The sequence below is a fragment of the Mercenaria mercenaria genome, chromosome 4, assembly GCF_021730395.1.
Source record: "Mercenaria mercenaria strain notata chromosome 4, MADL_Memer_1, whole genome shotgun sequence".
NCBI classification, from domain to species: domain Eukaryota; kingdom Metazoa; phylum Mollusca; class Bivalvia; order Venerida; family Veneridae; genus Mercenaria; species Mercenaria mercenaria.
Window position 1 is genome coordinate 19344824 of NC_069364.1, and position 22324 is coordinate 19367147.

At 34.4% G+C, this 22324-nt stretch overlaps 1 protein-coding gene across 4 annotated transcripts; it reads right to left on the bottom strand.

The window, feature by feature from the left end:
- Nucleotides 1-1933: 1933 nt before the first annotated feature.
- Nucleotides 1934-21659, bottom strand: LOC123552711 (baculoviral IAP repeat-containing protein 7-like). 4 transcript variants are annotated; one of them, XM_053540612.1, is made up of 9 exons: nucleotides 21540-21659; nucleotides 10117-11593; nucleotides 9467-9618; nucleotides 9142-9193; nucleotides 7350-7496; nucleotides 6052-6227; nucleotides 5471-5642; nucleotides 4073-4168; nucleotides 1934-3075 (listed from the first exon to the last, which is right to left on the bottom strand). In XM_053540612.1, the coding sequence occupies exons 2-9, from the start codon at nucleotides 11087-11089 to the stop codon at nucleotides 2885-2887; spliced, it is 1959 nt and encodes a 652-aa protein (XP_053396587.1). In that variant the 5' UTR covers nucleotides 11090-11593; nucleotides 21540-21659; the 3' UTR covers nucleotides 1934-2884. The 4 variants fall into 4 exon arrangements, with proteins under 4 accessions (XP_053396587.1, XP_045198386.2, XP_053396588.1 ...); XM_045342451.2 differs by lacking the exon at nucleotides 21540-21659 and adding an exon at nucleotides 18987-19087; XM_053540613.1 differs by lacking the exon at nucleotides 21540-21659 and adding an exon at nucleotides 13990-14110.
- Nucleotides 21660-22324: the final 665 nt, after the last annotated feature.

The following is a 22324-nucleotide window of genomic DNA, read 5'->3' on the forward strand; positions in this document are numbered from 1 at the left end:
ATGTTGACGTCACGTCTACGTGATATTTAGCGTCATGTACGCATCAAGAAATAGCGCTTTCAAATTTCATTAAATATTTTACTTAAAAACATGTTTTAAACGAAATGTCACATTGCACACATGTGTTGATTAATTTACAAACATGCTGAGTTAGTTATTCGCTTTGCTGAATAATTCGCAATTATTTTCGCCCGAAATGAATTCTGCCGCAAGACGTATTACCATTTCCGATCCTGGCGTGTATAAACAAAGACCTACTATTGGCGCCATGCTTGCGCGAAGAAGCAGTTCCATCATATCTGATATAAATTTTACAATAAAGAATATATTAGAAGTATTTAGCCCTCGTGATATTATTACGCCAGACGTATAACTGCCCATCGTGTATACATAGTGATAAAGCACTGTTTTGCTACAAATTATTTCTTAAGTAAAAGAAAGTAGAGTTTTTTATGCTTCGGCAGGAAAAGCTAACATGTGATGAAAAAAATATTGCATTTGTGACTTTCCACATTGCAGAGCCTTGCATTTTATAGAGCCTCGCATTTTATTATTTTATTCAACTTAATAAATTCAATATGAAAAGACACTCATGTAATATCCTCTATGCAGCGTTCTTTTTTTATTCCCATGTCCTCAGTGCTTATAGCTTTATCGTTTGAAGTTTAACATAATATTTGAAATTTTAGTCTCGTTCTCGAAAAATGATAACAAAACAGCCTTAAGGGGAGCGCTCTTAGTTTACACTTAAAATTTAGTGCTTACAAGCAAAAATATAAATAATATAGGCTGTTCTGGTCATTAAAAATTCAAATGATACTGGAACATACACTTAATGTCATCTGGATGATAATTTCCTAAGAGGTAAATTAGCAACTATAATATTTCCAATTATCTCTTCTTTTTACTTACAATAAGTAAAAGATACCCAGAAGGTGTAACACAGTTATATTGATTTTGGTAGTAAAATACTTATCGACTTATGCGAGAGTATTTTCCACTGAACATATTATGTGTTTGTATGTCCTAAGATTAACAGCGTCACTGACACACTAAAGCCATATATATCCAACTTTATTTACACTATGTTAACACAAAGACAGCAATTCAGTTATTTCTGAAGTATAATTTTGACCCAATTTTAGTATGTCTGATTCTCACTGCTAGGGAAAAGTTATATTGTTATGAAACTTTACCAAAACAGTGAAACATACTAATTGTTTACATTATGGTGTTAAAACACTCCTTGCGCAAATTCTAGTGTTAGATTTTATTTCCATGTAATAGTTAGAAGTAGTTTCAAGAAGACGGACTCTGATATCATCATAGTAGTGACATTCAAAGAAGAAATGATGGTTACTCTCTGGAAGACCACATTGACAAAGAGATGTCGGAGAAATGCTTTTTTCTGAACAAATGTTGGTTTATAGAGCTGCAATCGGTACGGGGCCGAGCATGATATACTTGCCATTTTCTATTGCCTATTTACGAAAAAATAATTAGGGCATTTCGGAGCGCTAGTTTTCAATGCGGAAGGAAGCTAATGAAGTTGAATTTTGCAATTCTCTTGAAAGTGTGTTCCAATCTCTAAGAGCCGATGGTAGAAAGGCACTGTAGTAAAGAGTAGTTCTGGTGCGTATAGGCGGAATGTCAGTGGCGTTACGTAAATTATACCTAGCCCCTATATATGGTGGAACAAGAGAAGAAAGATAGTCAGGAGTAAGGCCGTTTTTCATTTTGTAGAATATAAAAAGATTATGGTGTAGTCGTCGACTTTTTTAAGAGATTCCAAAGGATTTCTCTAATTTTTCTAAAATATTGATATTGAAAACTACGTCTAAATACACAGATGAATCTGCTGGCAATGCGATAGTACTCGCATTGGTAGGTAGTGAATATTTATGTTGTCTGAATTAAAAAATCACATTTAGCAGAAATAAAATTGTTATTTAGCATAAGATATAAAGATTTAGATAAGAAACGAAAAAACACCAACAAAACGACAGCATCTTCTAAGTGATATCAGTCTAAAAAGGAATTTACTTTATACATGACCCCATGTTCCAAAGAACAAATTACCTGGGTTTTATTTTCATTGTCAAACTTAATATAGTAACTATATAAAGTACGTTACATGTACTGCAAGTTTATCTGATATACATAGGTACTACAAATATTAACATGTTTCAACACAGATATTTACTAATAGAGCATCACTGCAAAAAGAAAATGTGTATTTACAATGAAAAGTTTCATACAAAATACAAAACTAGTATTATATATCTTTCAATCTTGTAGCGAAAATTAAATTTCGAATATAGAAACATGACTATATTGTCAATATTAATTAGTGGCCCATACAAATCAAAAACACATTGTGATATTTGCTATAAGATCACTCAAGTTTTATAAAATCAAGTCCTCCTTTAATAGCACCCAGTACTATATAGCGTTTTATTATCCAGGTGAATTTTACAAGTTTGTTTTACTGTACGGTTCAGTAATTTTGCACAGGTACTGTTGTATATATATTGTTTACTAAAAGTGCAAATACAATAAAAATTTTAGTCCAAATTGACGTCTGCTCCATGATATAAAGTAGATTCTGGTTTATTTTGTGGCTGAGCTGGAATTGGTTCAGGACTTTTGACCTTCATCAAGTCGTTTTCACAGGTGTTGCGATGTACCTTACGGACTGAGTTCTTAACCATTACCGTGCCATCGTACGTCCAAGTACCGTGCCTTGTAAACAGCATCTCTCAGTGTGACCTGACCTTTAAAAATCAAAATCCCTTAATGGATGGAAGAGTTATTGACTGTTCAAGAAAGAGGTTTTGTTAACCTTTGACATCCCCGCGTTATGAAACTTTATTGTTCAGTCCAGTTACACCAAGTAGGTCCTGATTTTTTGACGTATATATTTTTTACACACTGGGCAATGGGTAATGCGTTCTGCACACTCCATACACATGCGATGGTGCGTGCAAGGTAAAAACAGAGCATTCACGTTATTCCGACCACATGACATACATATGATATAACTTTTTAGACGCTGATTTTCTTCCAGTGGTGTTTCTGAAAATAAATACAAAACCATTACATAACATTAACAACAAATTCCAAGCTAGATACTGATTAAAAGATCCATTAAACTTAACTGCCAAATTTTGTTCTGGCTTAGTGACGTCAGAAAAAGATATGTTATGTTTATAAAAATGAAAATGTAAAACAAAAAGGAAAATCAGAAACTTCATAGGTCGCCAAACATGACAAAAAAAATATTCAGGCTCGGTTTGCGGGCGGCCGTGGAAATACATACTACACGCTCTCTAATACCGCACTAAGCAAAACTACTCAACATCTGCACATGTAACAAGTACCAGATACAATTTAGAAATATCCGCAGATGTTTGCGCAAACCTCGGGGTGGAAGAGGTGGTTAACCCATTTAAGCGTACCTTCCAGTCCCTCTGGTTTGTTGGCAGCTTCAAACAAATTAGACAAGCTGTGAGGTGCATCCGTTTGGGAATAAGTTTGTAAAAGTAAAACCAGAATAAACATTGAACGTTAGTGCAAACATCGTAATAAATATATAAAATCAGTCTGATACAAACTTTTATCTGTAAAACTATGGAAAACAGAAGTTTAGATGATTATGTCCTTGCAATATACATAAATATACACAGTGAAAACGTGTCTGCTATTATTTTAATTTGTTGCATTCTATGATTCCAAATGATGTTATAGATTTTATTAATTCTTTAAGTGTCGTGTGCCGACCTAGCAGTCTTTTAGTGCCATGTGTCGACCTGTACTTGGATTTCGTGTTGGTATGTTTTCAGGTTCTTCGGGATTCAGGTGCTAAATTTTGTGAGGGGTGTTCAATTACCGATCAGGAACAGGCTCAACAGTCTGAAACAGAGTCTGCTATTGTCTTGTTTGGTTGCTGTCTATGCTTCAAAATGATTTTTGTAAAAAAGTTTATTTTACATAATATTATATAAGAAACTATTTGTTCTTTAATATACGCAATGTAGGCTTTACTCTACATGTTCAAATTTGAAAACATTACCATTTTGTCTGGCTTGTTTTGCACTGTCTTGCAGTTTCCTTGCTTTGATAACTTCGATAACATCAATTATTTCTTCAATAGTAGGTTTTATAGTGCCTGCAAAATGATTGACTCAGCAACATGGTTAAATTAAACGATAAACATGACTAAAACGTGACTGGAAGTGATACAGTCAAAGTCTGTGTAAAATTTATTTTAATAACCAAATTATGAAACAAGTTAATATTTGTTATGAACTTGCATTTATTTGATTGTACGATTGTATATTAATGTCTAGACTAAAGTCATCTCATTAATTGTTTCTGTAACGAAAAGAGACATGGTTTATATGTAGATATTCATTTATCATGGAAACATTACTATCAGATGCCAAATGCCTCTCATTCAAAGAATGCAACGGGCTGCTGAGTTTGTCATAGGTATGGATACTATTACAGAGACAAAATTTTCTTTGTCACACTTATACACAGGTATTCGTGTAAGTTTATGCACTAATATGTTGTTTCCTTTGGGAGAAAATGGTCAGGCTTAAACTTCGTTTAGACAATAACTGTAAATATATCTATTGTAGTTAAATAATTTTAAAACGTTAGTTTAAAAACTGGCTGCTGTGGTGGTACGTGTTTATCCAGGCTTGTTCGTGACAAAAGGCAGGGTAGACGTTTAAACATAGCATATATATATTCAACTCATATTGGTTTCCCCATGCCAAATGCAGTATGTACAAAGCATGAGATTTTCAGTTGCCAGCAATAAACCAATTCGAGTTCCTCAATGTAGTTTATACAAACAGTAATATTTTATATTTATAAAATAGATAAGTGCCTTTGAAAAAAAATCACATATGCCTCCCCATACATTTAAACTTGCATAGGCAGTTTTTAGGAAAACTAACGTTGAAGTAAACAGATAAACATGCTACAATAATGACGGGTTCTATATAGATTTTGCGCATCAAAGAGTCATGCCGTAATGAAAAATCCGCAAACCCGTAATATATGCCCACAAGGCTTGTTACTGACCATTTCTATGAAGTGTCATTAAGATTTTATCAATAGTATAAGAAACGTAGTCCGGACTTATCTTATAAAGTCTACCTTTAAGAGGCCATAAATCTGCAAGTTTTGATTCGAACGTGGCATGTTAATGACAGCATAGTTCGGTTTTATACTTACCATTCATGTACTATGATGCTGAAATAACAGTTTCAAGAAATGTGCCAATTTGAATGTGCTTATCAAAGTTGTACTTTAACTGCAAACAGAACTTTACTGAATCATTATTTTTTGCGCTTTAAAGCACTTGATGGTAGAGTCAATGTAATAAACACGTAATGATAGAAAATTTTACAAGTACACAATTACTACTATATTGAAAGAAAATAGTGTAAAACACAACCTCTGTTTCTAAGTTCCTGCACTCCTTCGTTAAAATCTGTTAACTGATAACCCATCTCTAGACACGCGTCTTTATGTTCATTTAGTGCGGCTCTAAATTCTGGATCTCTGAGAGTCATCTGTTCCATAGCCCCTGACAGATCCGGACCACGCGACTGAGTTGATTCGTTCCCCTTATATGGAAAGAAATATATAACCATCGTTTATAAGTTGTTAACAATAAGAAGTAAAGAATCGACAATAAAAGAAAACCATATGTTTTACATCGATTTGTTGCACTGTAGTTAATATAAAAAGTGTTCGTTTTGTAGTTTAAGGCATAAACTCTTGCAATCAGAGTACTGTCCCCACTTCCCAAATGTTTTGTAATAAACAAAATTAAACCAAGTACATTAAGCATTTAAAAATTCAATGTTTAGGGATTGAGATCTGTGCTTATTTTGATTTTATAGTTATTAGCAAAATGTGTATTTGCGACAAGGCGTTCTGGCCTGAAGAGTCTGATGTTTAAGAATTAGATGTCATTTCGACACTTGAAGAGAACAGTTAGGAAAAACCATTGAGTAAAACTTTGTTACTAACCTCATTTTCTAAGGCAACGGCTGCCTGGACCAAGGCAATATACTCATCTCCCTTCTTTTCTTTAGCAAATGGACAAGCAGGGAACCATCGACAGTGTTCTATCCATGGATCATCCTCTGGGTCCCAGCGACGTAGTCCGCCGTCACAGGCAAAACAACGCACATGGTCCTCAAAACCTTTATAGAAAAAATCATTTGATGCAAAGAAATCAATTTTTCAGTATGTTTTGTCGAGCACATTGTAAATGCAGTCAATAAACCTGCATGTTATGTAAAGCAAATCTGAGAGGGGATAACATGTTCGACTTTTTCGATGTTGGATGGTGATACAGAGGCATATCTGAAGAAAGAAGAGCTTAATCCCGACAATACTGCTTTGTCGGGTGAAACCAAACATTTTAACAAGATGAAAATAATAAGTTTAGACATTTTTTTAAAGACAAAATCACCACATTATCTTTCTAAAACATTAACTAAACTTTGTTGAACTTATTGGAATTTTGAACAATATGACCGAAACAACCATCCACATTCGATGAATTGACACGCTGAGTGATTGTTTTTGTTTATATAGCTCATTTGAAAGTGTTTGATATAAAAAGGGCATATTTCAAAAACATTATGTGACGTTGATGGAATATATATTCATTTCTTAGGCTTTTTACACGTTGTATGCTAGGACAGCGTAAGCGCACGTTCATTTCGTGTAATAACATCATTCTACAGAACCCCTTGTTACAGTGAATGTCTCTACCAACTTATTTGAAACTATTTAATTGCGTTATATTGATCGTACATGAATGGTTTTGACTAAAATCCAGAAGGGCTGGCGGGAACAATACAATACTGTAGTTCCAAAATGTTCCAGCGCCTTTGAAAGTGTTTCAAAAACATTTTATGACATTGACGTACAATATCTTCATTTCTTAGGCTTTTTACATGTTGTATGCTAGAACAGCGTAAGCGCACGTTCATTTCGTGTAATAACATCATTCTACAGAACCCCTTGTTACAGTGAATGTCTCTACCAACTTATTTGAAACTATTTAATTGCGTTATATTGACCGTACATGAATGGTTGACTAAAATCCAGAAGGGCTGTAAAAAACTGTAGCCCAAAAATGTTTCTACCAGCAGGGAACAAGTAAGGGACGCTTCTGCCAAATAACATTTCGGCTGATTAACATAGTAAGATGTTTTACATTAACAGCTGCTGCGCATGAATATCCCAAGTGCATATAGTGCATATATAGTTACAACATACGGGTAATTTATAGCCAATTATGACGTGTGTTTTACCAGTGTAATATAGCCCAGCATCAGCTAACTGTTCCGGCCGTTGTGTCATCTGTGCTGGCCAGTTGGTAAATGTTTCCAAACGGGATTCTAACGTCTGATATTCGGGATGACGAAAGTTATTTGCCACTGCACTAATATTATGTCGCTCTGAGAAAGACAATAAATACATGTTACGATCTTAACTATAGAATCATAAAGAGGTCAAAGGTATGTTTTACAAATAAAAAATATATCGTTTGAATAAATCAAATTAAATCTAAGTACCACTGTTAAGTTTTGCGTCTTTCTGAATCGGCCGATTAATGTGTCATATCACTGAGTGATAAGTACATGATGGCACATTTATGACATGTCGTGCTGTCATGATTGCGCACCTCAACCCCCACCCCACATTTCCCCAAATCAAAACATGACAGCACGATAAATCATTTTTATCCTACATTCATGCTAAACAAAGGGCAAATTCTAGGAGTATAATAAATTTTGCTTTTTTAGGTTAGTGACGAAAAACAATTGCCAAACATCTTTTTTGACTTTTTTTTCAAAACGACGTGTTTTGGTTTACAGCTACAAATACATATTCATGCAAAGATTTTTATAAACGAGCTTTTATAGGTACATGAGACCCTAATGAATGTCCTTTGCAATGTCCACAAGATCGCTCGAGGAAACTAACGGTGACTCATCCATAACGTTTGTGCAGTATTTCAGTTTACTGCACTTACATCAAAAACTTTTGCATCTGGAAAGGAATGTTATTGAATCAGATCGTCGAGGAAACGGTTATTTCTTTTTTAAATCAAGTGGCGTTATGGTCTATCGATACATTTAACACTTGTTTAACGTTTGCTCTGCGAGAATGGGTATCCGACTTGCAATTGAACTTCAGATGGAATTTCACTTAGCAGCAAATTCAAATTATTTAATGTTTAATTATGTTTAGCAGTACGCAGTCGGTAACAAAACATATGGTTAGTCTTAGATATTTCTCTTTTATTAGTGGGATTTTTAAGAGCTATATCAATTCAAATTACTTAAGAGACAGTGTAGACTGGTCACATATATTAATTTCTAAACTCTTGTTTAAGGCAGAAACATACCTAGTTGGTGGGTAATTTTATTTAAAAATGATTTTAAATCAGAAGGTGGATAAATATAGGTTACTGTCTTTATAAATTAATATCTATTAGGTTCGTAAACGGAAAAAAAATAAATCCTCGGCTAAAGCCTCGACTTTTATATTATTTTTGATATACCTAATAAATTTAAATTTTTAAGACAATAATGATAGTGACCTACTATTTTATATAACAGATATTTCAAACTAGAAAAATATAATTATAATTATTTCGCGGGACGAGTAACATATTCTTAGTATTTGAATATTATCAAAATACGGTCACGTTGAAGTCAAGTTGGCATACAATTTGGCACCATACATACGCTCAGAAATAACGCTTCTACGTTTCATTTTACAATTTTTTGTTTACATGAAAAACATACTATCATCGAAAACATATATAGCAGAAGCATGCTTTAATACATTTAAACTCTCCGAATCAGTTACACGCCGCATAGAGAACTCACTACGCCCTTGTGAAATTATTCCGCAGGCGCATAATCTCTTCGTCGTGTTTAACTATGTTAAAACATGATTCTGCCATATAAACGGGTCTATTCATAGAATGGATCTATTGTGTCGACATATATGTTTCATCTTGTGAATTTTTTTTTTACTGAAGAGGTCACTTTGAGCAACGTGCTAACATTTATGTAAAATAAAATTACATACCATTCAACTGCCTTTGTCGGTTCAATTCCGGGTCGTTGGCTTGGAGTATTCTCTTAAATAAAAATGCATATAATGTAGATCCTGTTTCATGATTTCTAAGCGTTTTTCTTATGACGAACAGTTCTAATCTTATTGAGCGCGAATTCAGGTTTATTATCAAATATATATATATGAAACCCGCTCTTGTTTCAATGTATGTAATCTATCAAAAATTTAAACAGTGAATATATTTCTTCTTTTATAAAGTATGTGTAAATAACATATTTTATATTATTTTCAGGACTGATGGTAACTAATTTTCTTAATATTTCTTCAACAACATTACCTTCCACTCTGTAAGCCTTGACTCTCCTAGCAACTGAATCAAATAAAGACAACTACTAGAATGCCTCACGTGTTCCTTTAAAGGATCGTCTCCATCAGAGAAATCCTTCAGGCCAATACCACATTGATAACATCTGACAAGATCTCCTTCATCTATTTGATATATCATATAATATATAACAAAACGCTTTTATGATAAAACAAAAAACGAGCGTCAAAGGAAGGTTTCCTTTGAGGAAACATATAAAAATATTCTTCTACATAATTATATCTTTTGTCAACATTCCTCTTATATGTCTCAATATTTTATTTCCATTTAAGATACTGGGGTTTTTAATGCATTCTTACACAACGGTGTATGTTTAAGTATTTATTTTAAAGTTATTGTCGTTTTCGTTGACTCCAAGACAAAACAGCCAAGAATATACACCGTTATCATGTGTTGGTCTTTTTTCGCAATGCTTTCTCAAGAATATACGATAAATTAGACAATACGGAGTTATGAATGGTAAACGAAAAGGCGAAATGAAAAAATATAAATAATAATACTTTACAAAATGCATAACTAATATCAGGATTTATATTTTTACTCATACCTATTTAATATGGTTTTTCTTTACACATGCACATAAAAACAAATAATCGACTTACTCGTATAAAAGAAGCCGGCTTTGGTTAAGGTAACAGGATCGGGGCTTCTGTGTGTCCAGCGAGCATATGATCGTAGTCTATTATTGTATTCCAAATAATTAGGATGTCTTGACCGTTGTGAAGTACTCGAAGGAGTTCCTGTAAATTGTCTAATATTACTAGAATGTGAACTTTCACTCTCTGTAGCAGCATTGTATCTGTGGTATCTATACACACTTTCACCTATAGCTAGGCTTGAGGCTTGATCAGTTGTATATGCCAAAGACAACCCATTAGAAAACGCGAAAACACTCCTCTCGGTTCCACTCTGCTCTTCAGAAACTTGTTGTGGAAAGTTTTCATATTTTGAAATTTCTCCTGACAATGGAAAAGCAAACGATGAAGTTCTGGAAGTATATATATTAACTTTTCTTAACCTTTTCAGCGATATTATCCGCTTGGAAGGGTTTAAAGAGATGTATTTATAACTTTCCATTAATTTGTTATCCCTCAACGTTCTAGAAGGCAGATAACTCCCACATTGGTAGCCGTCTAGAAATAAATCTGCAAAGTTTACATACACGGGTTGTACTGGATGTTTACCCTTTAATCGTTCAAAGAGAAGTTCCGTTCTCTGGACCTTTGGTAAAACTAGTTGGTCTTTATCGTTCAGTTTGTAAATCAAGAAAGAATCATACATCACCGACCAACAACCTATGCTTTCGAGCTTCAGTCTAAGATCACTTTTTCCAGTAAAATCTTCTAGCTTGTCAACCAGATCAGACGATAGTTGTGTGAAGACAACTGACTTTCCACTTTCATACAGAATCAGACTGTTTTTAAATATATTTGTTAAGCTGTCAATATGTGGCAAAACATTCTGGCCAGCCTCGCATAAAATTCTTACCACTAAGCTACTACTGTCTCCGTTATTTTCAGTTTCATGCTGGTAGAAAGCGGATTCTTTAAATTGTACGTTTTTGTTTCTATTCATCTTGAAAACTGATGTTTTAACAATGACTACACAAAATCTATCCAGAAAGACCAAAAATGGAAAAACATAAACATAAATTTATAAGTAAATATATACAAATTCACAAACAAAAAAAGTACATCAAAGATAATTTGAGATTAGTTGCTACTAATGTCTGCCTCTATCCAGTGTTCTGGAATTCAACATTGGATGCGTCCCATCTGTGCTATACTGATGATGAGCATATGCCTCTTTTACGTCACTTGCGATTAAAAGTTTTCGCTGAATTTCTGCTGTAGCTGGTTTTGGTATATATGTTTTTGTTTCGAGTTTTTGTTTCCGGGTTCTTGGTTCTTGTCTCCTCTTTCCAGCAACGATGGAAGCCTTAAATATGCTTATAGATCTTGCTCGGTAAACTGCTACACGTATTGAAGTCGTGAAAAATGAATTTAAAACTGCCATTGAGGTTCAATATTTAGTCGGCTGTGAAGATTCTATACTAAGATCCGTCATATGTGGCATGTTCTGGAAAAAAAATCCGAAACAATATTTTACAATGACTCGTTGTATCACTTATATAAACAGGACCGCTTATCAGGCTTAGCACACTCAGTAATAAAGTGTACACAATGCAATATCTACAAATTCAAAGGCTACCTATTATCAAGCTTGTGCAATGTAACAATTTTACTAAATGATCGTGTAGTCATTTACATTCTGTTTCAGTTTTTAGAAAATGTTTAAAAACAATGGTCTCTAATTTTGATTAATTTAATGCCTTAAATCTCGTGAACAACAATCTTGCCTACCCATTGTCGAACTTTTCTCATGAATATACAGACTCGATAACAACTTCATGAAGATTACTCAAGAAATGTGGCTTCTAATGTGTTAACATTGTGACTGACTCAAAGGCTATGACAATGAGCAATCTCGCCATTTTCAAACTTGGCTAAATTCTAATGGTTTATACATTCTATGCACATTTCATTAGGATTACTCAAGTAATGTTAACAATTTTTTACTAATTCAAGACCACACGCAAGTTGCTATTGGAGCATTAATAAAATGTTAAATAATCCACGGCTCATTACTAAAAGCAATCTTGCCACCATCAAAATCAACCGAAATCTTGTGATCTTACTGTAACGTCAGTTTTTTGTATGAGGTTTATTTTCGCTTTATTCACTAACGATTTATGTTCGCGAAAATAAATACTCGCGAAATGTTATTATTTCACTGTAATAACTTTATAATCAAATTATCAAAAGTAAACCTTATATCGCGAATAGTTCGAACCTATTCCAGTACTGGATAAAGCGAACTTTTGGCCTCATAAAAATCTCTAATTTTACAGAATCATTCCAAGAAATGAGTCTCCAATGATGTAACACTGAAATGGCTGAGAAACGACATACGTAGGAAGATCATAAAAGTACCCATGAGAACTTCGTTCTTATATAAGCTAAAACATGAACTGAAAACGAGTAAAATACGAAGGAGGATGTAAAATACGTGATACAAGTCTTGCTACACTCAAAGTTTAAAGTGTGTCATTCTTCGTTTCTGTTACAACACAATATAATAGTTTTTTCTACATGTAGTGCGTATTAAGCTATTTGTAAAGCTTAGTAATTTCCTTTTACTTCTATTTATGACCCATACCATAAATTATTTGAATATTTTATTACTTCGTTATATTCATGTTATGTTATTGCCCGTTTGCAAGTGGTACTGCCCGTGTATAGAAGAAGTGTATGATAACGGAAAATAAGACAAATAATCAATAGCGACAAGGGCAATTGGAATCACAGTTGCAAATTTATTCAATATTAAGAACTTTTCCAAAGTTAAGGAAATTATTTCTCATTTATAAAACTAGAATTCTCATGTCTCCAGTATTCACATAAAGTATAAAAATCACTGAGAAAACTGAACGCAAACGGCTTTTTGCATCCTATACCATAATGTTTGTGATTAAACCTACACCAAATCTTTTTAAAATGGGGAGCAAAGGTATAGCACGGCCAATAAAGTGCAATCTCTTAATAACGTATATGTACTGCAACTAGCGCTCATTCCAATTGATGGCACAGAAAGTGCAATGTTTCAAAATCCTCATCCTCTGCTTTTTATTTAAGGAATAATTTATAGAAAAAAAACTATGTTTTCAGAACTATTTATATAATGGGCGGTTATACTTTGAGCGTAATAATTTCACGAGGACGCAGGAGTTTATAAAGAAAATGGCCAGAACTAATTAAACTAAAATGCAAAAGGTTGTGTTGCTTTCTACGGGATCGTATGCGAGCTTTATTTCAATGTATTGCACAAACCATTATCAACATTAATGCATTGAATATAAGGAACTGCATTATTGATATACGGTTTTAAATAGCTAATATAAAGGAGACATTCCAATCAGATGGAATCGATAATCAATGGAAAGATCGCTCAACACGTCTCGTTAAAAGCTGACCTTGTCTTATCTTTCCTGATATTGGTCTTCTGTCTACTGCACACACAAATGTGTATATACCCATACAATTTTTAAATAATGAGAAAGGGTAACAAAGTTATTGGCCGTACAAGAATGTGCAATATTTTATAACACTTTCGATCCCTCATTGACATTGAAATAAGATGACTTATTGTGTGCACTCTGTAATGTTGTACCTCCAACAAGTTTAGATAATATTGGAATTGGGGTAAAAAAGCTTTCAAGAAAAATACAAGGATTCCAAAACAGACGAACTGCTACAGAGCTTCCACCAAAATCCATGTATACACATTTTAAATGAAAAACAAATGTTGCTTTATATATAATATGTATATATTTAGTGTTATTTTAAGCCAAAATACGTTGATCAACTTTAAGAGTTTGTTTACTCTATTTTAACTTGCAGAATTTAAGAGCTCACCTGCAAGACTATGTTTATATGTCCCAAACTGATCTGCATTTTCGACATGTATCCCCATTAGCAACACGCATGCGCAGTAGAACTATGGAAATTACAGCTACGTGGATATATTAGTAGCTTGATTCAAATCAAGATATATTCAATAACTTAACATGATTATTCCTATTCATATCATCTGGTATTTGATATTTATATTCAGCGATATTTATAGAAAAATATTACAATAGCAGCAATTAAATCAGCACATACTACACTAAAATTATTTTGTGTAAAGCAATCACAGTCAAGTACAACATCGGAAAGACTGATAAAACCGATGAAGACATTTAAATCAATTGTCTTTCCTACTTATCTATAGATAACAACCATTTAATCTGAGTGTATCCGAAATTTGATGGTTCCAAAATAAAAACAGCAAGTATTTTAGATTTATAAAGGAGCCTGGAATAGTGCTGTTTGTAAACACAGTAACTAATAAAAGTACAATAGGTATAACAAATTTGTTTGTATGTAAGATTGTTAACTTTATAGTCGCCACTGGTAACCCATATGCGTGACTCCTCCAGAAGAACAGTTAGTACTGTTATTTGTATGATAGTACGAGAGGTGTTCAATTTATTATGAAACAGTTTTAAACACAGCTTAATTATTTACTCGTATACGTTGTATTGCAACAGATGCTCAATCTGGAATCCCTGGCAATAGTAAATCATTCTAGACCTTCTAGGCCGGCATTCTAAAGTCCGGTTTATGCAAGACAGCTCAAGTTTTTTCCATTCGTCTTTAAGAGCCTTTTTAAGACCAGTCATGGTATAGATCTTACGTTTTGTAGCCTACGTTTCAGTATGCCCCAAATACCAAAGTCCATGGGAGCTGTATCTGGGCTTTTTGGCTTTTTGGTTATATAATTTTCTCTGTGTTTGTTGAGAAAATCAGTGGTGAAATTAGCAGTTTGACTAGAAGCCGAGTCTTGATGGAACACCATATCATTCTCTCTTCCAGGAAAAAGGCGCGGAACATTTTTCTACAGAATGGCTTTAGAACCTTGCCTATGTAATACTTGGCATTGACTTCCACCCCTTTATTGATAAAAATCAAAGATATCTTGCCATAGAAACTAACACCGGCCCAAACCATAAACCCAGGTGCAAATGCAACTCGTTTCACAAACTTCTGTTTGTTCAGGTCTCTCTCATTAGAACGAACGTAGCAAACACGACGTCGACCATAACTACCGCCCATATAGAACATAGCCTCACCAGTGGTAACTACGTTTTTCCATTTTCCACAGTTTGACGGAGATATAGACACCATGATCGAGCACGTCGTTTCAGAATCTGGGCCTCACTAAGCCTATGAACACGGCATTTTTTCCTGAGTTTGGCTTTTATAATACTGGCTATAATTCTGTTAAGGTGCCTAAGGACACTCCACACTTAGCTGCCATTTCTCTTTGTGTTGGCGGATTCACCAATTTAATTATATTACAGTTTTTTCCGTACGACGTCAGCAGTAGCTGCTGTACGACGTTCCACTTTTACCTGAGTGTTTTGCGTACGTTATTTCGAATAACACCTTTACCATGTTGAATGCGATGCACAGTAGCAAAAGAAACATTATGTCACATCTGTTTTATTTGTTTCACAATGTTTCTGTAGGACGTTTTTTGCTTCAAAGGCCCTAAAACAAAACCCTCAACTAATTCATTTATTTTTGCTCTAACCATATTGCATTTTGCATTCAAATGTGTTGAGTATGTGTACGATACACTACTTTACATTAATTAATCGCTTTACACGAGGTTTTGTAAGCTGAAAGATCTTATAGGTGTGTTTTGATGGTGTTTCATATTAAATTGAACACCTCTCGTACAATTTACAGAAGACACTTCAGTTCGTTCCAAAGGTTTCCCTTCTTCTTTAGCGTACTAGGTGTAAAACACCTATAACTCTTATCCTATCGAACCCACGACCCCTGATTTTATAGTCAGACAGTGTGACCACATGAACGCAGCTATAGTGTTAGCCCAAACGTGATGAACCTTAGTCAAAATGTGTGTGTTAACAAAATCGCGGCAGAGTTTGAAAATGGGTCATGTTGTCCCAGACATTAAGTGACTAGGTCAAAGCATAAAAAATTGTAAACATACTAGAAGCCAAATTTTGTATTCGATCTTTATGAAACCCGGTTAAACTGGTCATCTTTATAAAATCTAGATCTAGCTTGAAAATGGATTAGGAAACGAGGTTATACAATAGAAATAAAAACATTGATAAAACTTTATAGACAATATTTTCTACTGGATCTGATTAAACCGTATTTGCTGTTATCAAATGTAGGTTAACTTTGAAACCGGGTCAAAAACTAGGTCACTAAACCAAGTGATAAAGTTAATTGTTAACACACGATACAGATTAAATTGTTTATCTGATCAATATGAAAGATAGTTATAATATTTGTCTTAATTAAATCTAGGAAAAGTTGATCCGACAGTTAAAATAAAGAAAAGAAATTCTAACCACTCCAGATGCCATATATTCTATATAAAACTTAGTCAGAATAATTATCTTCATAAAATGTAGAATGATTTTAAAATAGGGTTATCTTATAGTATCATTTTATTTACTTTACTTATGATATTTTGAGACACATCGAACCCAAACCAAATGGTATTTTTTTTTTAGTTTATCAAGCCGAGGGTCCTGCAAAAAGTTCTGTCATTTGGTTCGGAATTCTTATTATAAGTGCTACGTTTTTTTCAAATTTAGTTTTATTACAACCTTCAAAGTATTCCCTCTTTATCGAAACACATTTTTGTGACCTTATAACCCAATCACGAAAAGCAGATAAATAGTCTTCTTTTTGTATCTGTTTAGGACCTGATAAATGGCGCTGACAAGAGAACTTCTGGACTAATATTTCTTTCCAGAAAGCATTTGCTTAAGCCTTGGATAAAAAAACGTCACAGAGACTCAAGTGAGGTGAATAAGGCAAATGGTTTACAACTTCCACCTTTTCAGAAGCCAAGAAAGACTTAACAACCTCGCACTTGTGAGAGGAGGCGTTGTCGTGTATAAGATGGACTCCAGACCATTCTTTGCTTGGACGTTTCTTATTGTAAAACTTGTTCACCATTTTCAGGACGGGGTTTTTGTAGAATCGTCGTATGACCAAAAGGACAAGGCACTTGAACGACTGGCCTATGGTTCTCTTGACAATACAAGGGCATTTTTGACATTTTCGCTTCCATTGCTTATTATCAGCCCATCTCTGTTGCTTCCAGGTTTCGTCACCTGTTAGCAAGTTAGAAATAACCCGACTATCACAGACTTTGTATGTTTCCCGGGCACATTTAAGGCGTTGTTTCTTTTGCTCCTCAGTGAGCAAATGAAGTACCCACCTAGCGCAAATCTTTCTCAGATGCTTTTTCAGAATTGTTTGTACAATGCCTTCTGATATGCCAGCACAACTGGCTATATCTTTCACCGACAATCGCACATTCTGTTCGACCACAGCTTTTACAGCAACTATGTTTGCCTTGGTAACAGAGGTTTTAGACCTACCAGAACGGGTATCATCTTCAACAGATAATTTTCAAGCTTTTAAAGCTTTAACCCACCTAAAATCTGTGCGCTCTGAAATGGCCTGAGGTCCATATATACCACACGACTCATAAAATATCTGCTTTGAATCTATATCAAGCCTAATACGGCATTTAATATAGTTACAAATTTCAGTCTTTTCGTCCATTTTACAAGGAGACAAGTAAATTGGTCAGACTGCATGTTACTAGTATTCAATTTGAAACAGGTGAATGAAGTATTGCCATGCAATACAAAGTCCCCTACTAGAGGTACTTAATTTTCTCTATTGTTATTTATATTTACAACAAGTGTAAGTTAATCCTAAAAAATCTATAAAATATAAGTCCACACATAACTCTTTACCAGGTAGAGATAAGTCATAATACACCTAAAAATTCGATATAACATGCATGTTGTACCACAAAAAACGGGTCTCGATTTTTTCCTACAGCCAGTAATAAAAATGTTACAATATAAGCTATTTATAAAGGGAAAGGGAAGTATTATCTAAAAATAAGGGTGCCTCATGATGGTGAACAATTGTGCCAAGTTACATCAAAATCCCTCCATGCATGAAGAAGAAATGCTCCGGACAAAGTCATTCTTGTATCTGACCTTTGGCCTCTCAGTGTGATCTTGACCTTAGACCTAGGGACTTGGTTCTTGCGCAAGACAATCCCTCCCATGGTGGTGAAGATTTCTGCCGAGTAACATCAAAATCCCTCCACGCACGAAGAAGACATTCTCCGGACAAATTCATTCTTGTACTGTAAAATCATTAATATTCGTGGGGGACTAATTTTCATGGATTTTGTGGTTGAGTCAATCCACGAAGTCAGTCCCAACGAACAAGAAAAATGCACTTGTCCGCCGGCAAAAAATTACGAGCCGGATAAGTTGGACATAGGAATCCCACATCCCTGCAGGGTTGGGTAGGTCAAAGAACTTCGAGCATCAACAGTCCATAAAAAAGCACAGACGAACAGCCGTTTTCGTTTGGTTAGGTGTTTATCCATTCTAAGTTCGTATTTATCCAGCACTGTTTCCTATATCAGTTAGGAATTATCCGCAAATTTAAACCCACCTCATAATCAATACGTTTTTAAGCTATAAAAATCAATTTCAAACTTTGATATTGTTAAACATTGTCAAAGAGATGTTTATGAAACTAATACATTTAATACGTAAGGTCTTATTGCAAGACAACAGTTAGAAACATAAAACATGTTCATTTTGAAGACTTCTTTGAGTACATTTTAATGAATTCCAGCCACATAATGTGACATTTTGATTGAAATATTTAGTACACAAAACATGTTATCAATACAGGATATTATGACTATCAAAAGTTTTACGCTAACATTGCATACTAACATAAAAACATGAAAAAAGACAAGGAAATTAACTACATACATCGTCTTTCTGTCAGCCATGTTGGCACTGAGTTAGGGTCGCTGAACAGAGTTAGGATTATCCGGGTACATGGCGTGTAGTAAGTTTATACAGATAACTAACTGAAATACATTTAATAAGGATATTCTACAAAAACTGGAATTCAGTTCTCCATGGGCCCCGCCAAATCAAAACAATCTTTGAAGTGTAATTTTTGTCATTTATAACAGTGCCCATTGCAAAAAGATATCATAATAAATATAAGAGATAAAACCAATGTAGTCTAACTGCGCATGCGTATCGACAAAATAACGAGTTTCAATTTCTTTTGACGGTAATGGGTAATAAAGTACAAGATATTTCAAATATTTATCTAAACAGATTATGTTTTTTGGTCGTAAAGTAATACCAGAAAATTAGCAAAATAACTATAACGTTATGTAAGGCATTAGTCATTAGACTGATTTAGAAAGATGCAATGAGAAATCATGACAAATTAAAACCACCAAACCACGAATAAAAGTGCAACCACTCTCACACGGAAACGTGCTATATATTAAACGAGGAAAAACGCAATTCAACCAATCCTAACCTTTTGGAATGAAAATAGCTGGTGTTCAGGAATCAGTAAACTACATGAAGGTAGATGAATTATTGATTAAAACATTGATAAGATTTTTATCAAGCAAACAATGAATTTGATCTAGTCGTATAGGCGTTGTGGTTATACTTTAGTTGTGTAATATAACATAAGTGTTTTCTATCTAAGGCCCATCATATTTAGAATTTTAGGTGACTGAAACAAATCAACACCATACAATTGTTATGCAATGCTTGGCTTTATGGTTCTATTTTTGTATCAGAAAGAAAATACTATTTTGCCTTAAAACGTTTTTGAGAATCTCATTACCAACCATAATGAACACAAACGTGACATCAGCCTAACAGTACCTCTATACATGAATATACGAAGGAAAAGAAGACAAAATATGATTGGTCGTAGAAATTAATGACACAAATCAAAATCATACAATTTGCGTTATGGTTCTACTTTTGCATCAGAAAGAAAATACTATTTTTTGTTTGTTTTGGGTTTAACGCCGTTTTTCAACAGTATTTCAGTCATGTAACGGCGGGCAGTTAACCTTACCAGTTTTCCTGGATTCTGTACCAGTACAAACCTGTTCTCTGCAAGTAACTGCCAACTTCCCCACATGAATGAACAGAGGTGGAGGACTAATGATTTCAGACACAATGTCGTTTATCAAATAGTCACGGAGAACATACGCCCCGCCCGAGGATCGAACTCGCGACCCCGCGATCCGTAGACCAACGCTCTTACCTACTGAGCTAAGTGGGCGAGCTTGAAAAAAAAATACTATTTTACCTTAAAACATGTTTGAGAATCTCATTAGCAACAATAACTAAAACACGTAGCAGAGATAGCCTAACAATACCTCTTTACATGAATTTTATTGCAATTGGCCCCATGTGGTTCTGGGACGATCTGTGTATGAAAAGAATTGGAACCACTGCCTTACCCTTGTATGATCATAAGAGGCGACTAATAGGGTCATAACACTTGGTTTTGCTGTAACTCTGTGATTCCAGCAGGTATGCAAATTTTGATTCCATACCTCATGTTTTTATTTCGATGTAAATGATATATGAAACCAAAATTTGTAGTCCTGTTTGGCGCCATATAACCTTTACTGTGTTGGTGCGCCGTAAAACCCAAATAAATAAATCAATTATTGCAAAGGTCCTAGCTACTTTAGATAATCATAATAAAAAGGAAAAGAAGAAATAAATATAATCGGTCGTGGGGCCTCCGTGGCCGAGTGGTTAAGGTCGCTGACTTCAAATCACTTGCCCCTCATCAATGTGGGTTCGAGCCTCACTCGGGGCGTTGAATTCTTCATGTGTGGAAGCCATCCAGCTGGCTTACGGAAGGTCGGTGTTCTACCCAGGTGGCCGTTCGTAATGAAATAATGCACGGAGGGGCATCTGGGGTCTTCCTCCACCATTAAAGCTGGAAAGTCGCCATATGACCTATCATGTGTCGATGCGACGTTAAATCCAACAAAAAAGATCGGTCGTATTCAATGACATGATAGACCGATGACAGACCTTTGAATAAATTTACAAACACTACTGCTTGATGTTACGAGTTCTGCCACATTTTGAAAGTTAAATGACACAGCGACCTGCTCTTTGTCATTGGTCTTTGGATTAACTCCAAAATTGTTTTCAAACATTTTAAGATTAACGTTATTTCCAAATAGTATTAAACCGAAATATTTTCACCGTCTTTTAAAACTTTTCTGATATTTTGTTTACGATTAGTATTTCTTTTTTACAGAGAAATAATTATTTCGATACAGTCATCTTTGACAAATTAGCAGATCAAACACGCATAGTAACCTAGCTATACATTTAACTTTAGAGTCAGACTCTCTATTGTTTCGATCACTTATTATAGGACAGTTCACAATGTTGCAAGTAGAACCCATTCATCGCTTATGATTAAAATTAAATACATCAGCTAATTAACTTGTAATAAAATTTCTATACCTTCTATCCTATCAACAAAGTCCTAAATAAAACACAACTGTGACCACTCCTTATACTTAAAATTTAATTTAAACTTGTACGTCATGAACATGGAAATTCCACACATTACGTGGATCTATTTATAGCGCTTTTATTTTTAGTTTGCAGCTAGTAGCAAATAACTCTACCTTCGTTAAATCGTAAACATGCTAGAAAACGATATTCAAAAATATTAGAAGCATTATTACATAATAAAAAATTATAATAAATATCAAAATTATTAGTAGTATTTTAGCAAATATCCCTACCTTCGTAAAGAGCTAGAGCATGATGTTCAATGATATTACAAGCATTATTTACATATAAACGCCCGGTAATCCTCTCGGTTATGTATGGAAATGCTTCTGATCTGACTTCCGGTTATGACGGTTTTAATGTAAAAAGAGAGACACAGGTAAGGAATTCTAACTTTTTATTCCTGATATTACTACAATTGAAATATCAGCGAATGATGTTCGATGCATGATAGAACAATGATTACATACATACAAGATTTACCGTGCAGCACCCTGTCATCTTTAGAAGTTGTACACATGATGACATTTTAGCGGTTCTGTGCAACCCATACCGTGTTCTGCTATTGTTTGCGAACACACACGTTTTCTTGTGGCAATTAGCCGGCGTCAGTTAATCAAAGATACATAAACGTTTTGATTCATCCCCACAAAACTTGTGAGAGCGTTGTTTACGACGGAAATGTCGCAGTTTATTAGGTGTTATGATTCGGTTGATGATGTTATGATTCT

Coding starts and splice junctions, on each gene's coding strand:
- LOC123552711 (XM_053540612.1), bottom strand. CDS start 11,089: ATGAATAGAAACAAAAACGTACAATTTAAAGAATCCGCTTTCTACCAG. Junction 6,228..7,349: donor TGCTGGGCTATATTACACTG/GTAAAACACACG, acceptor TTTTCTATAAAG/GTTTTGAGGACCATGTGCGT. Junction 5,643..6,051: donor CCGTTGCCTTAGAAAATGAG/GTTAGTAACAAA, acceptor TTTCCATATAAG/GGGAACGAATCAACTCAGTC.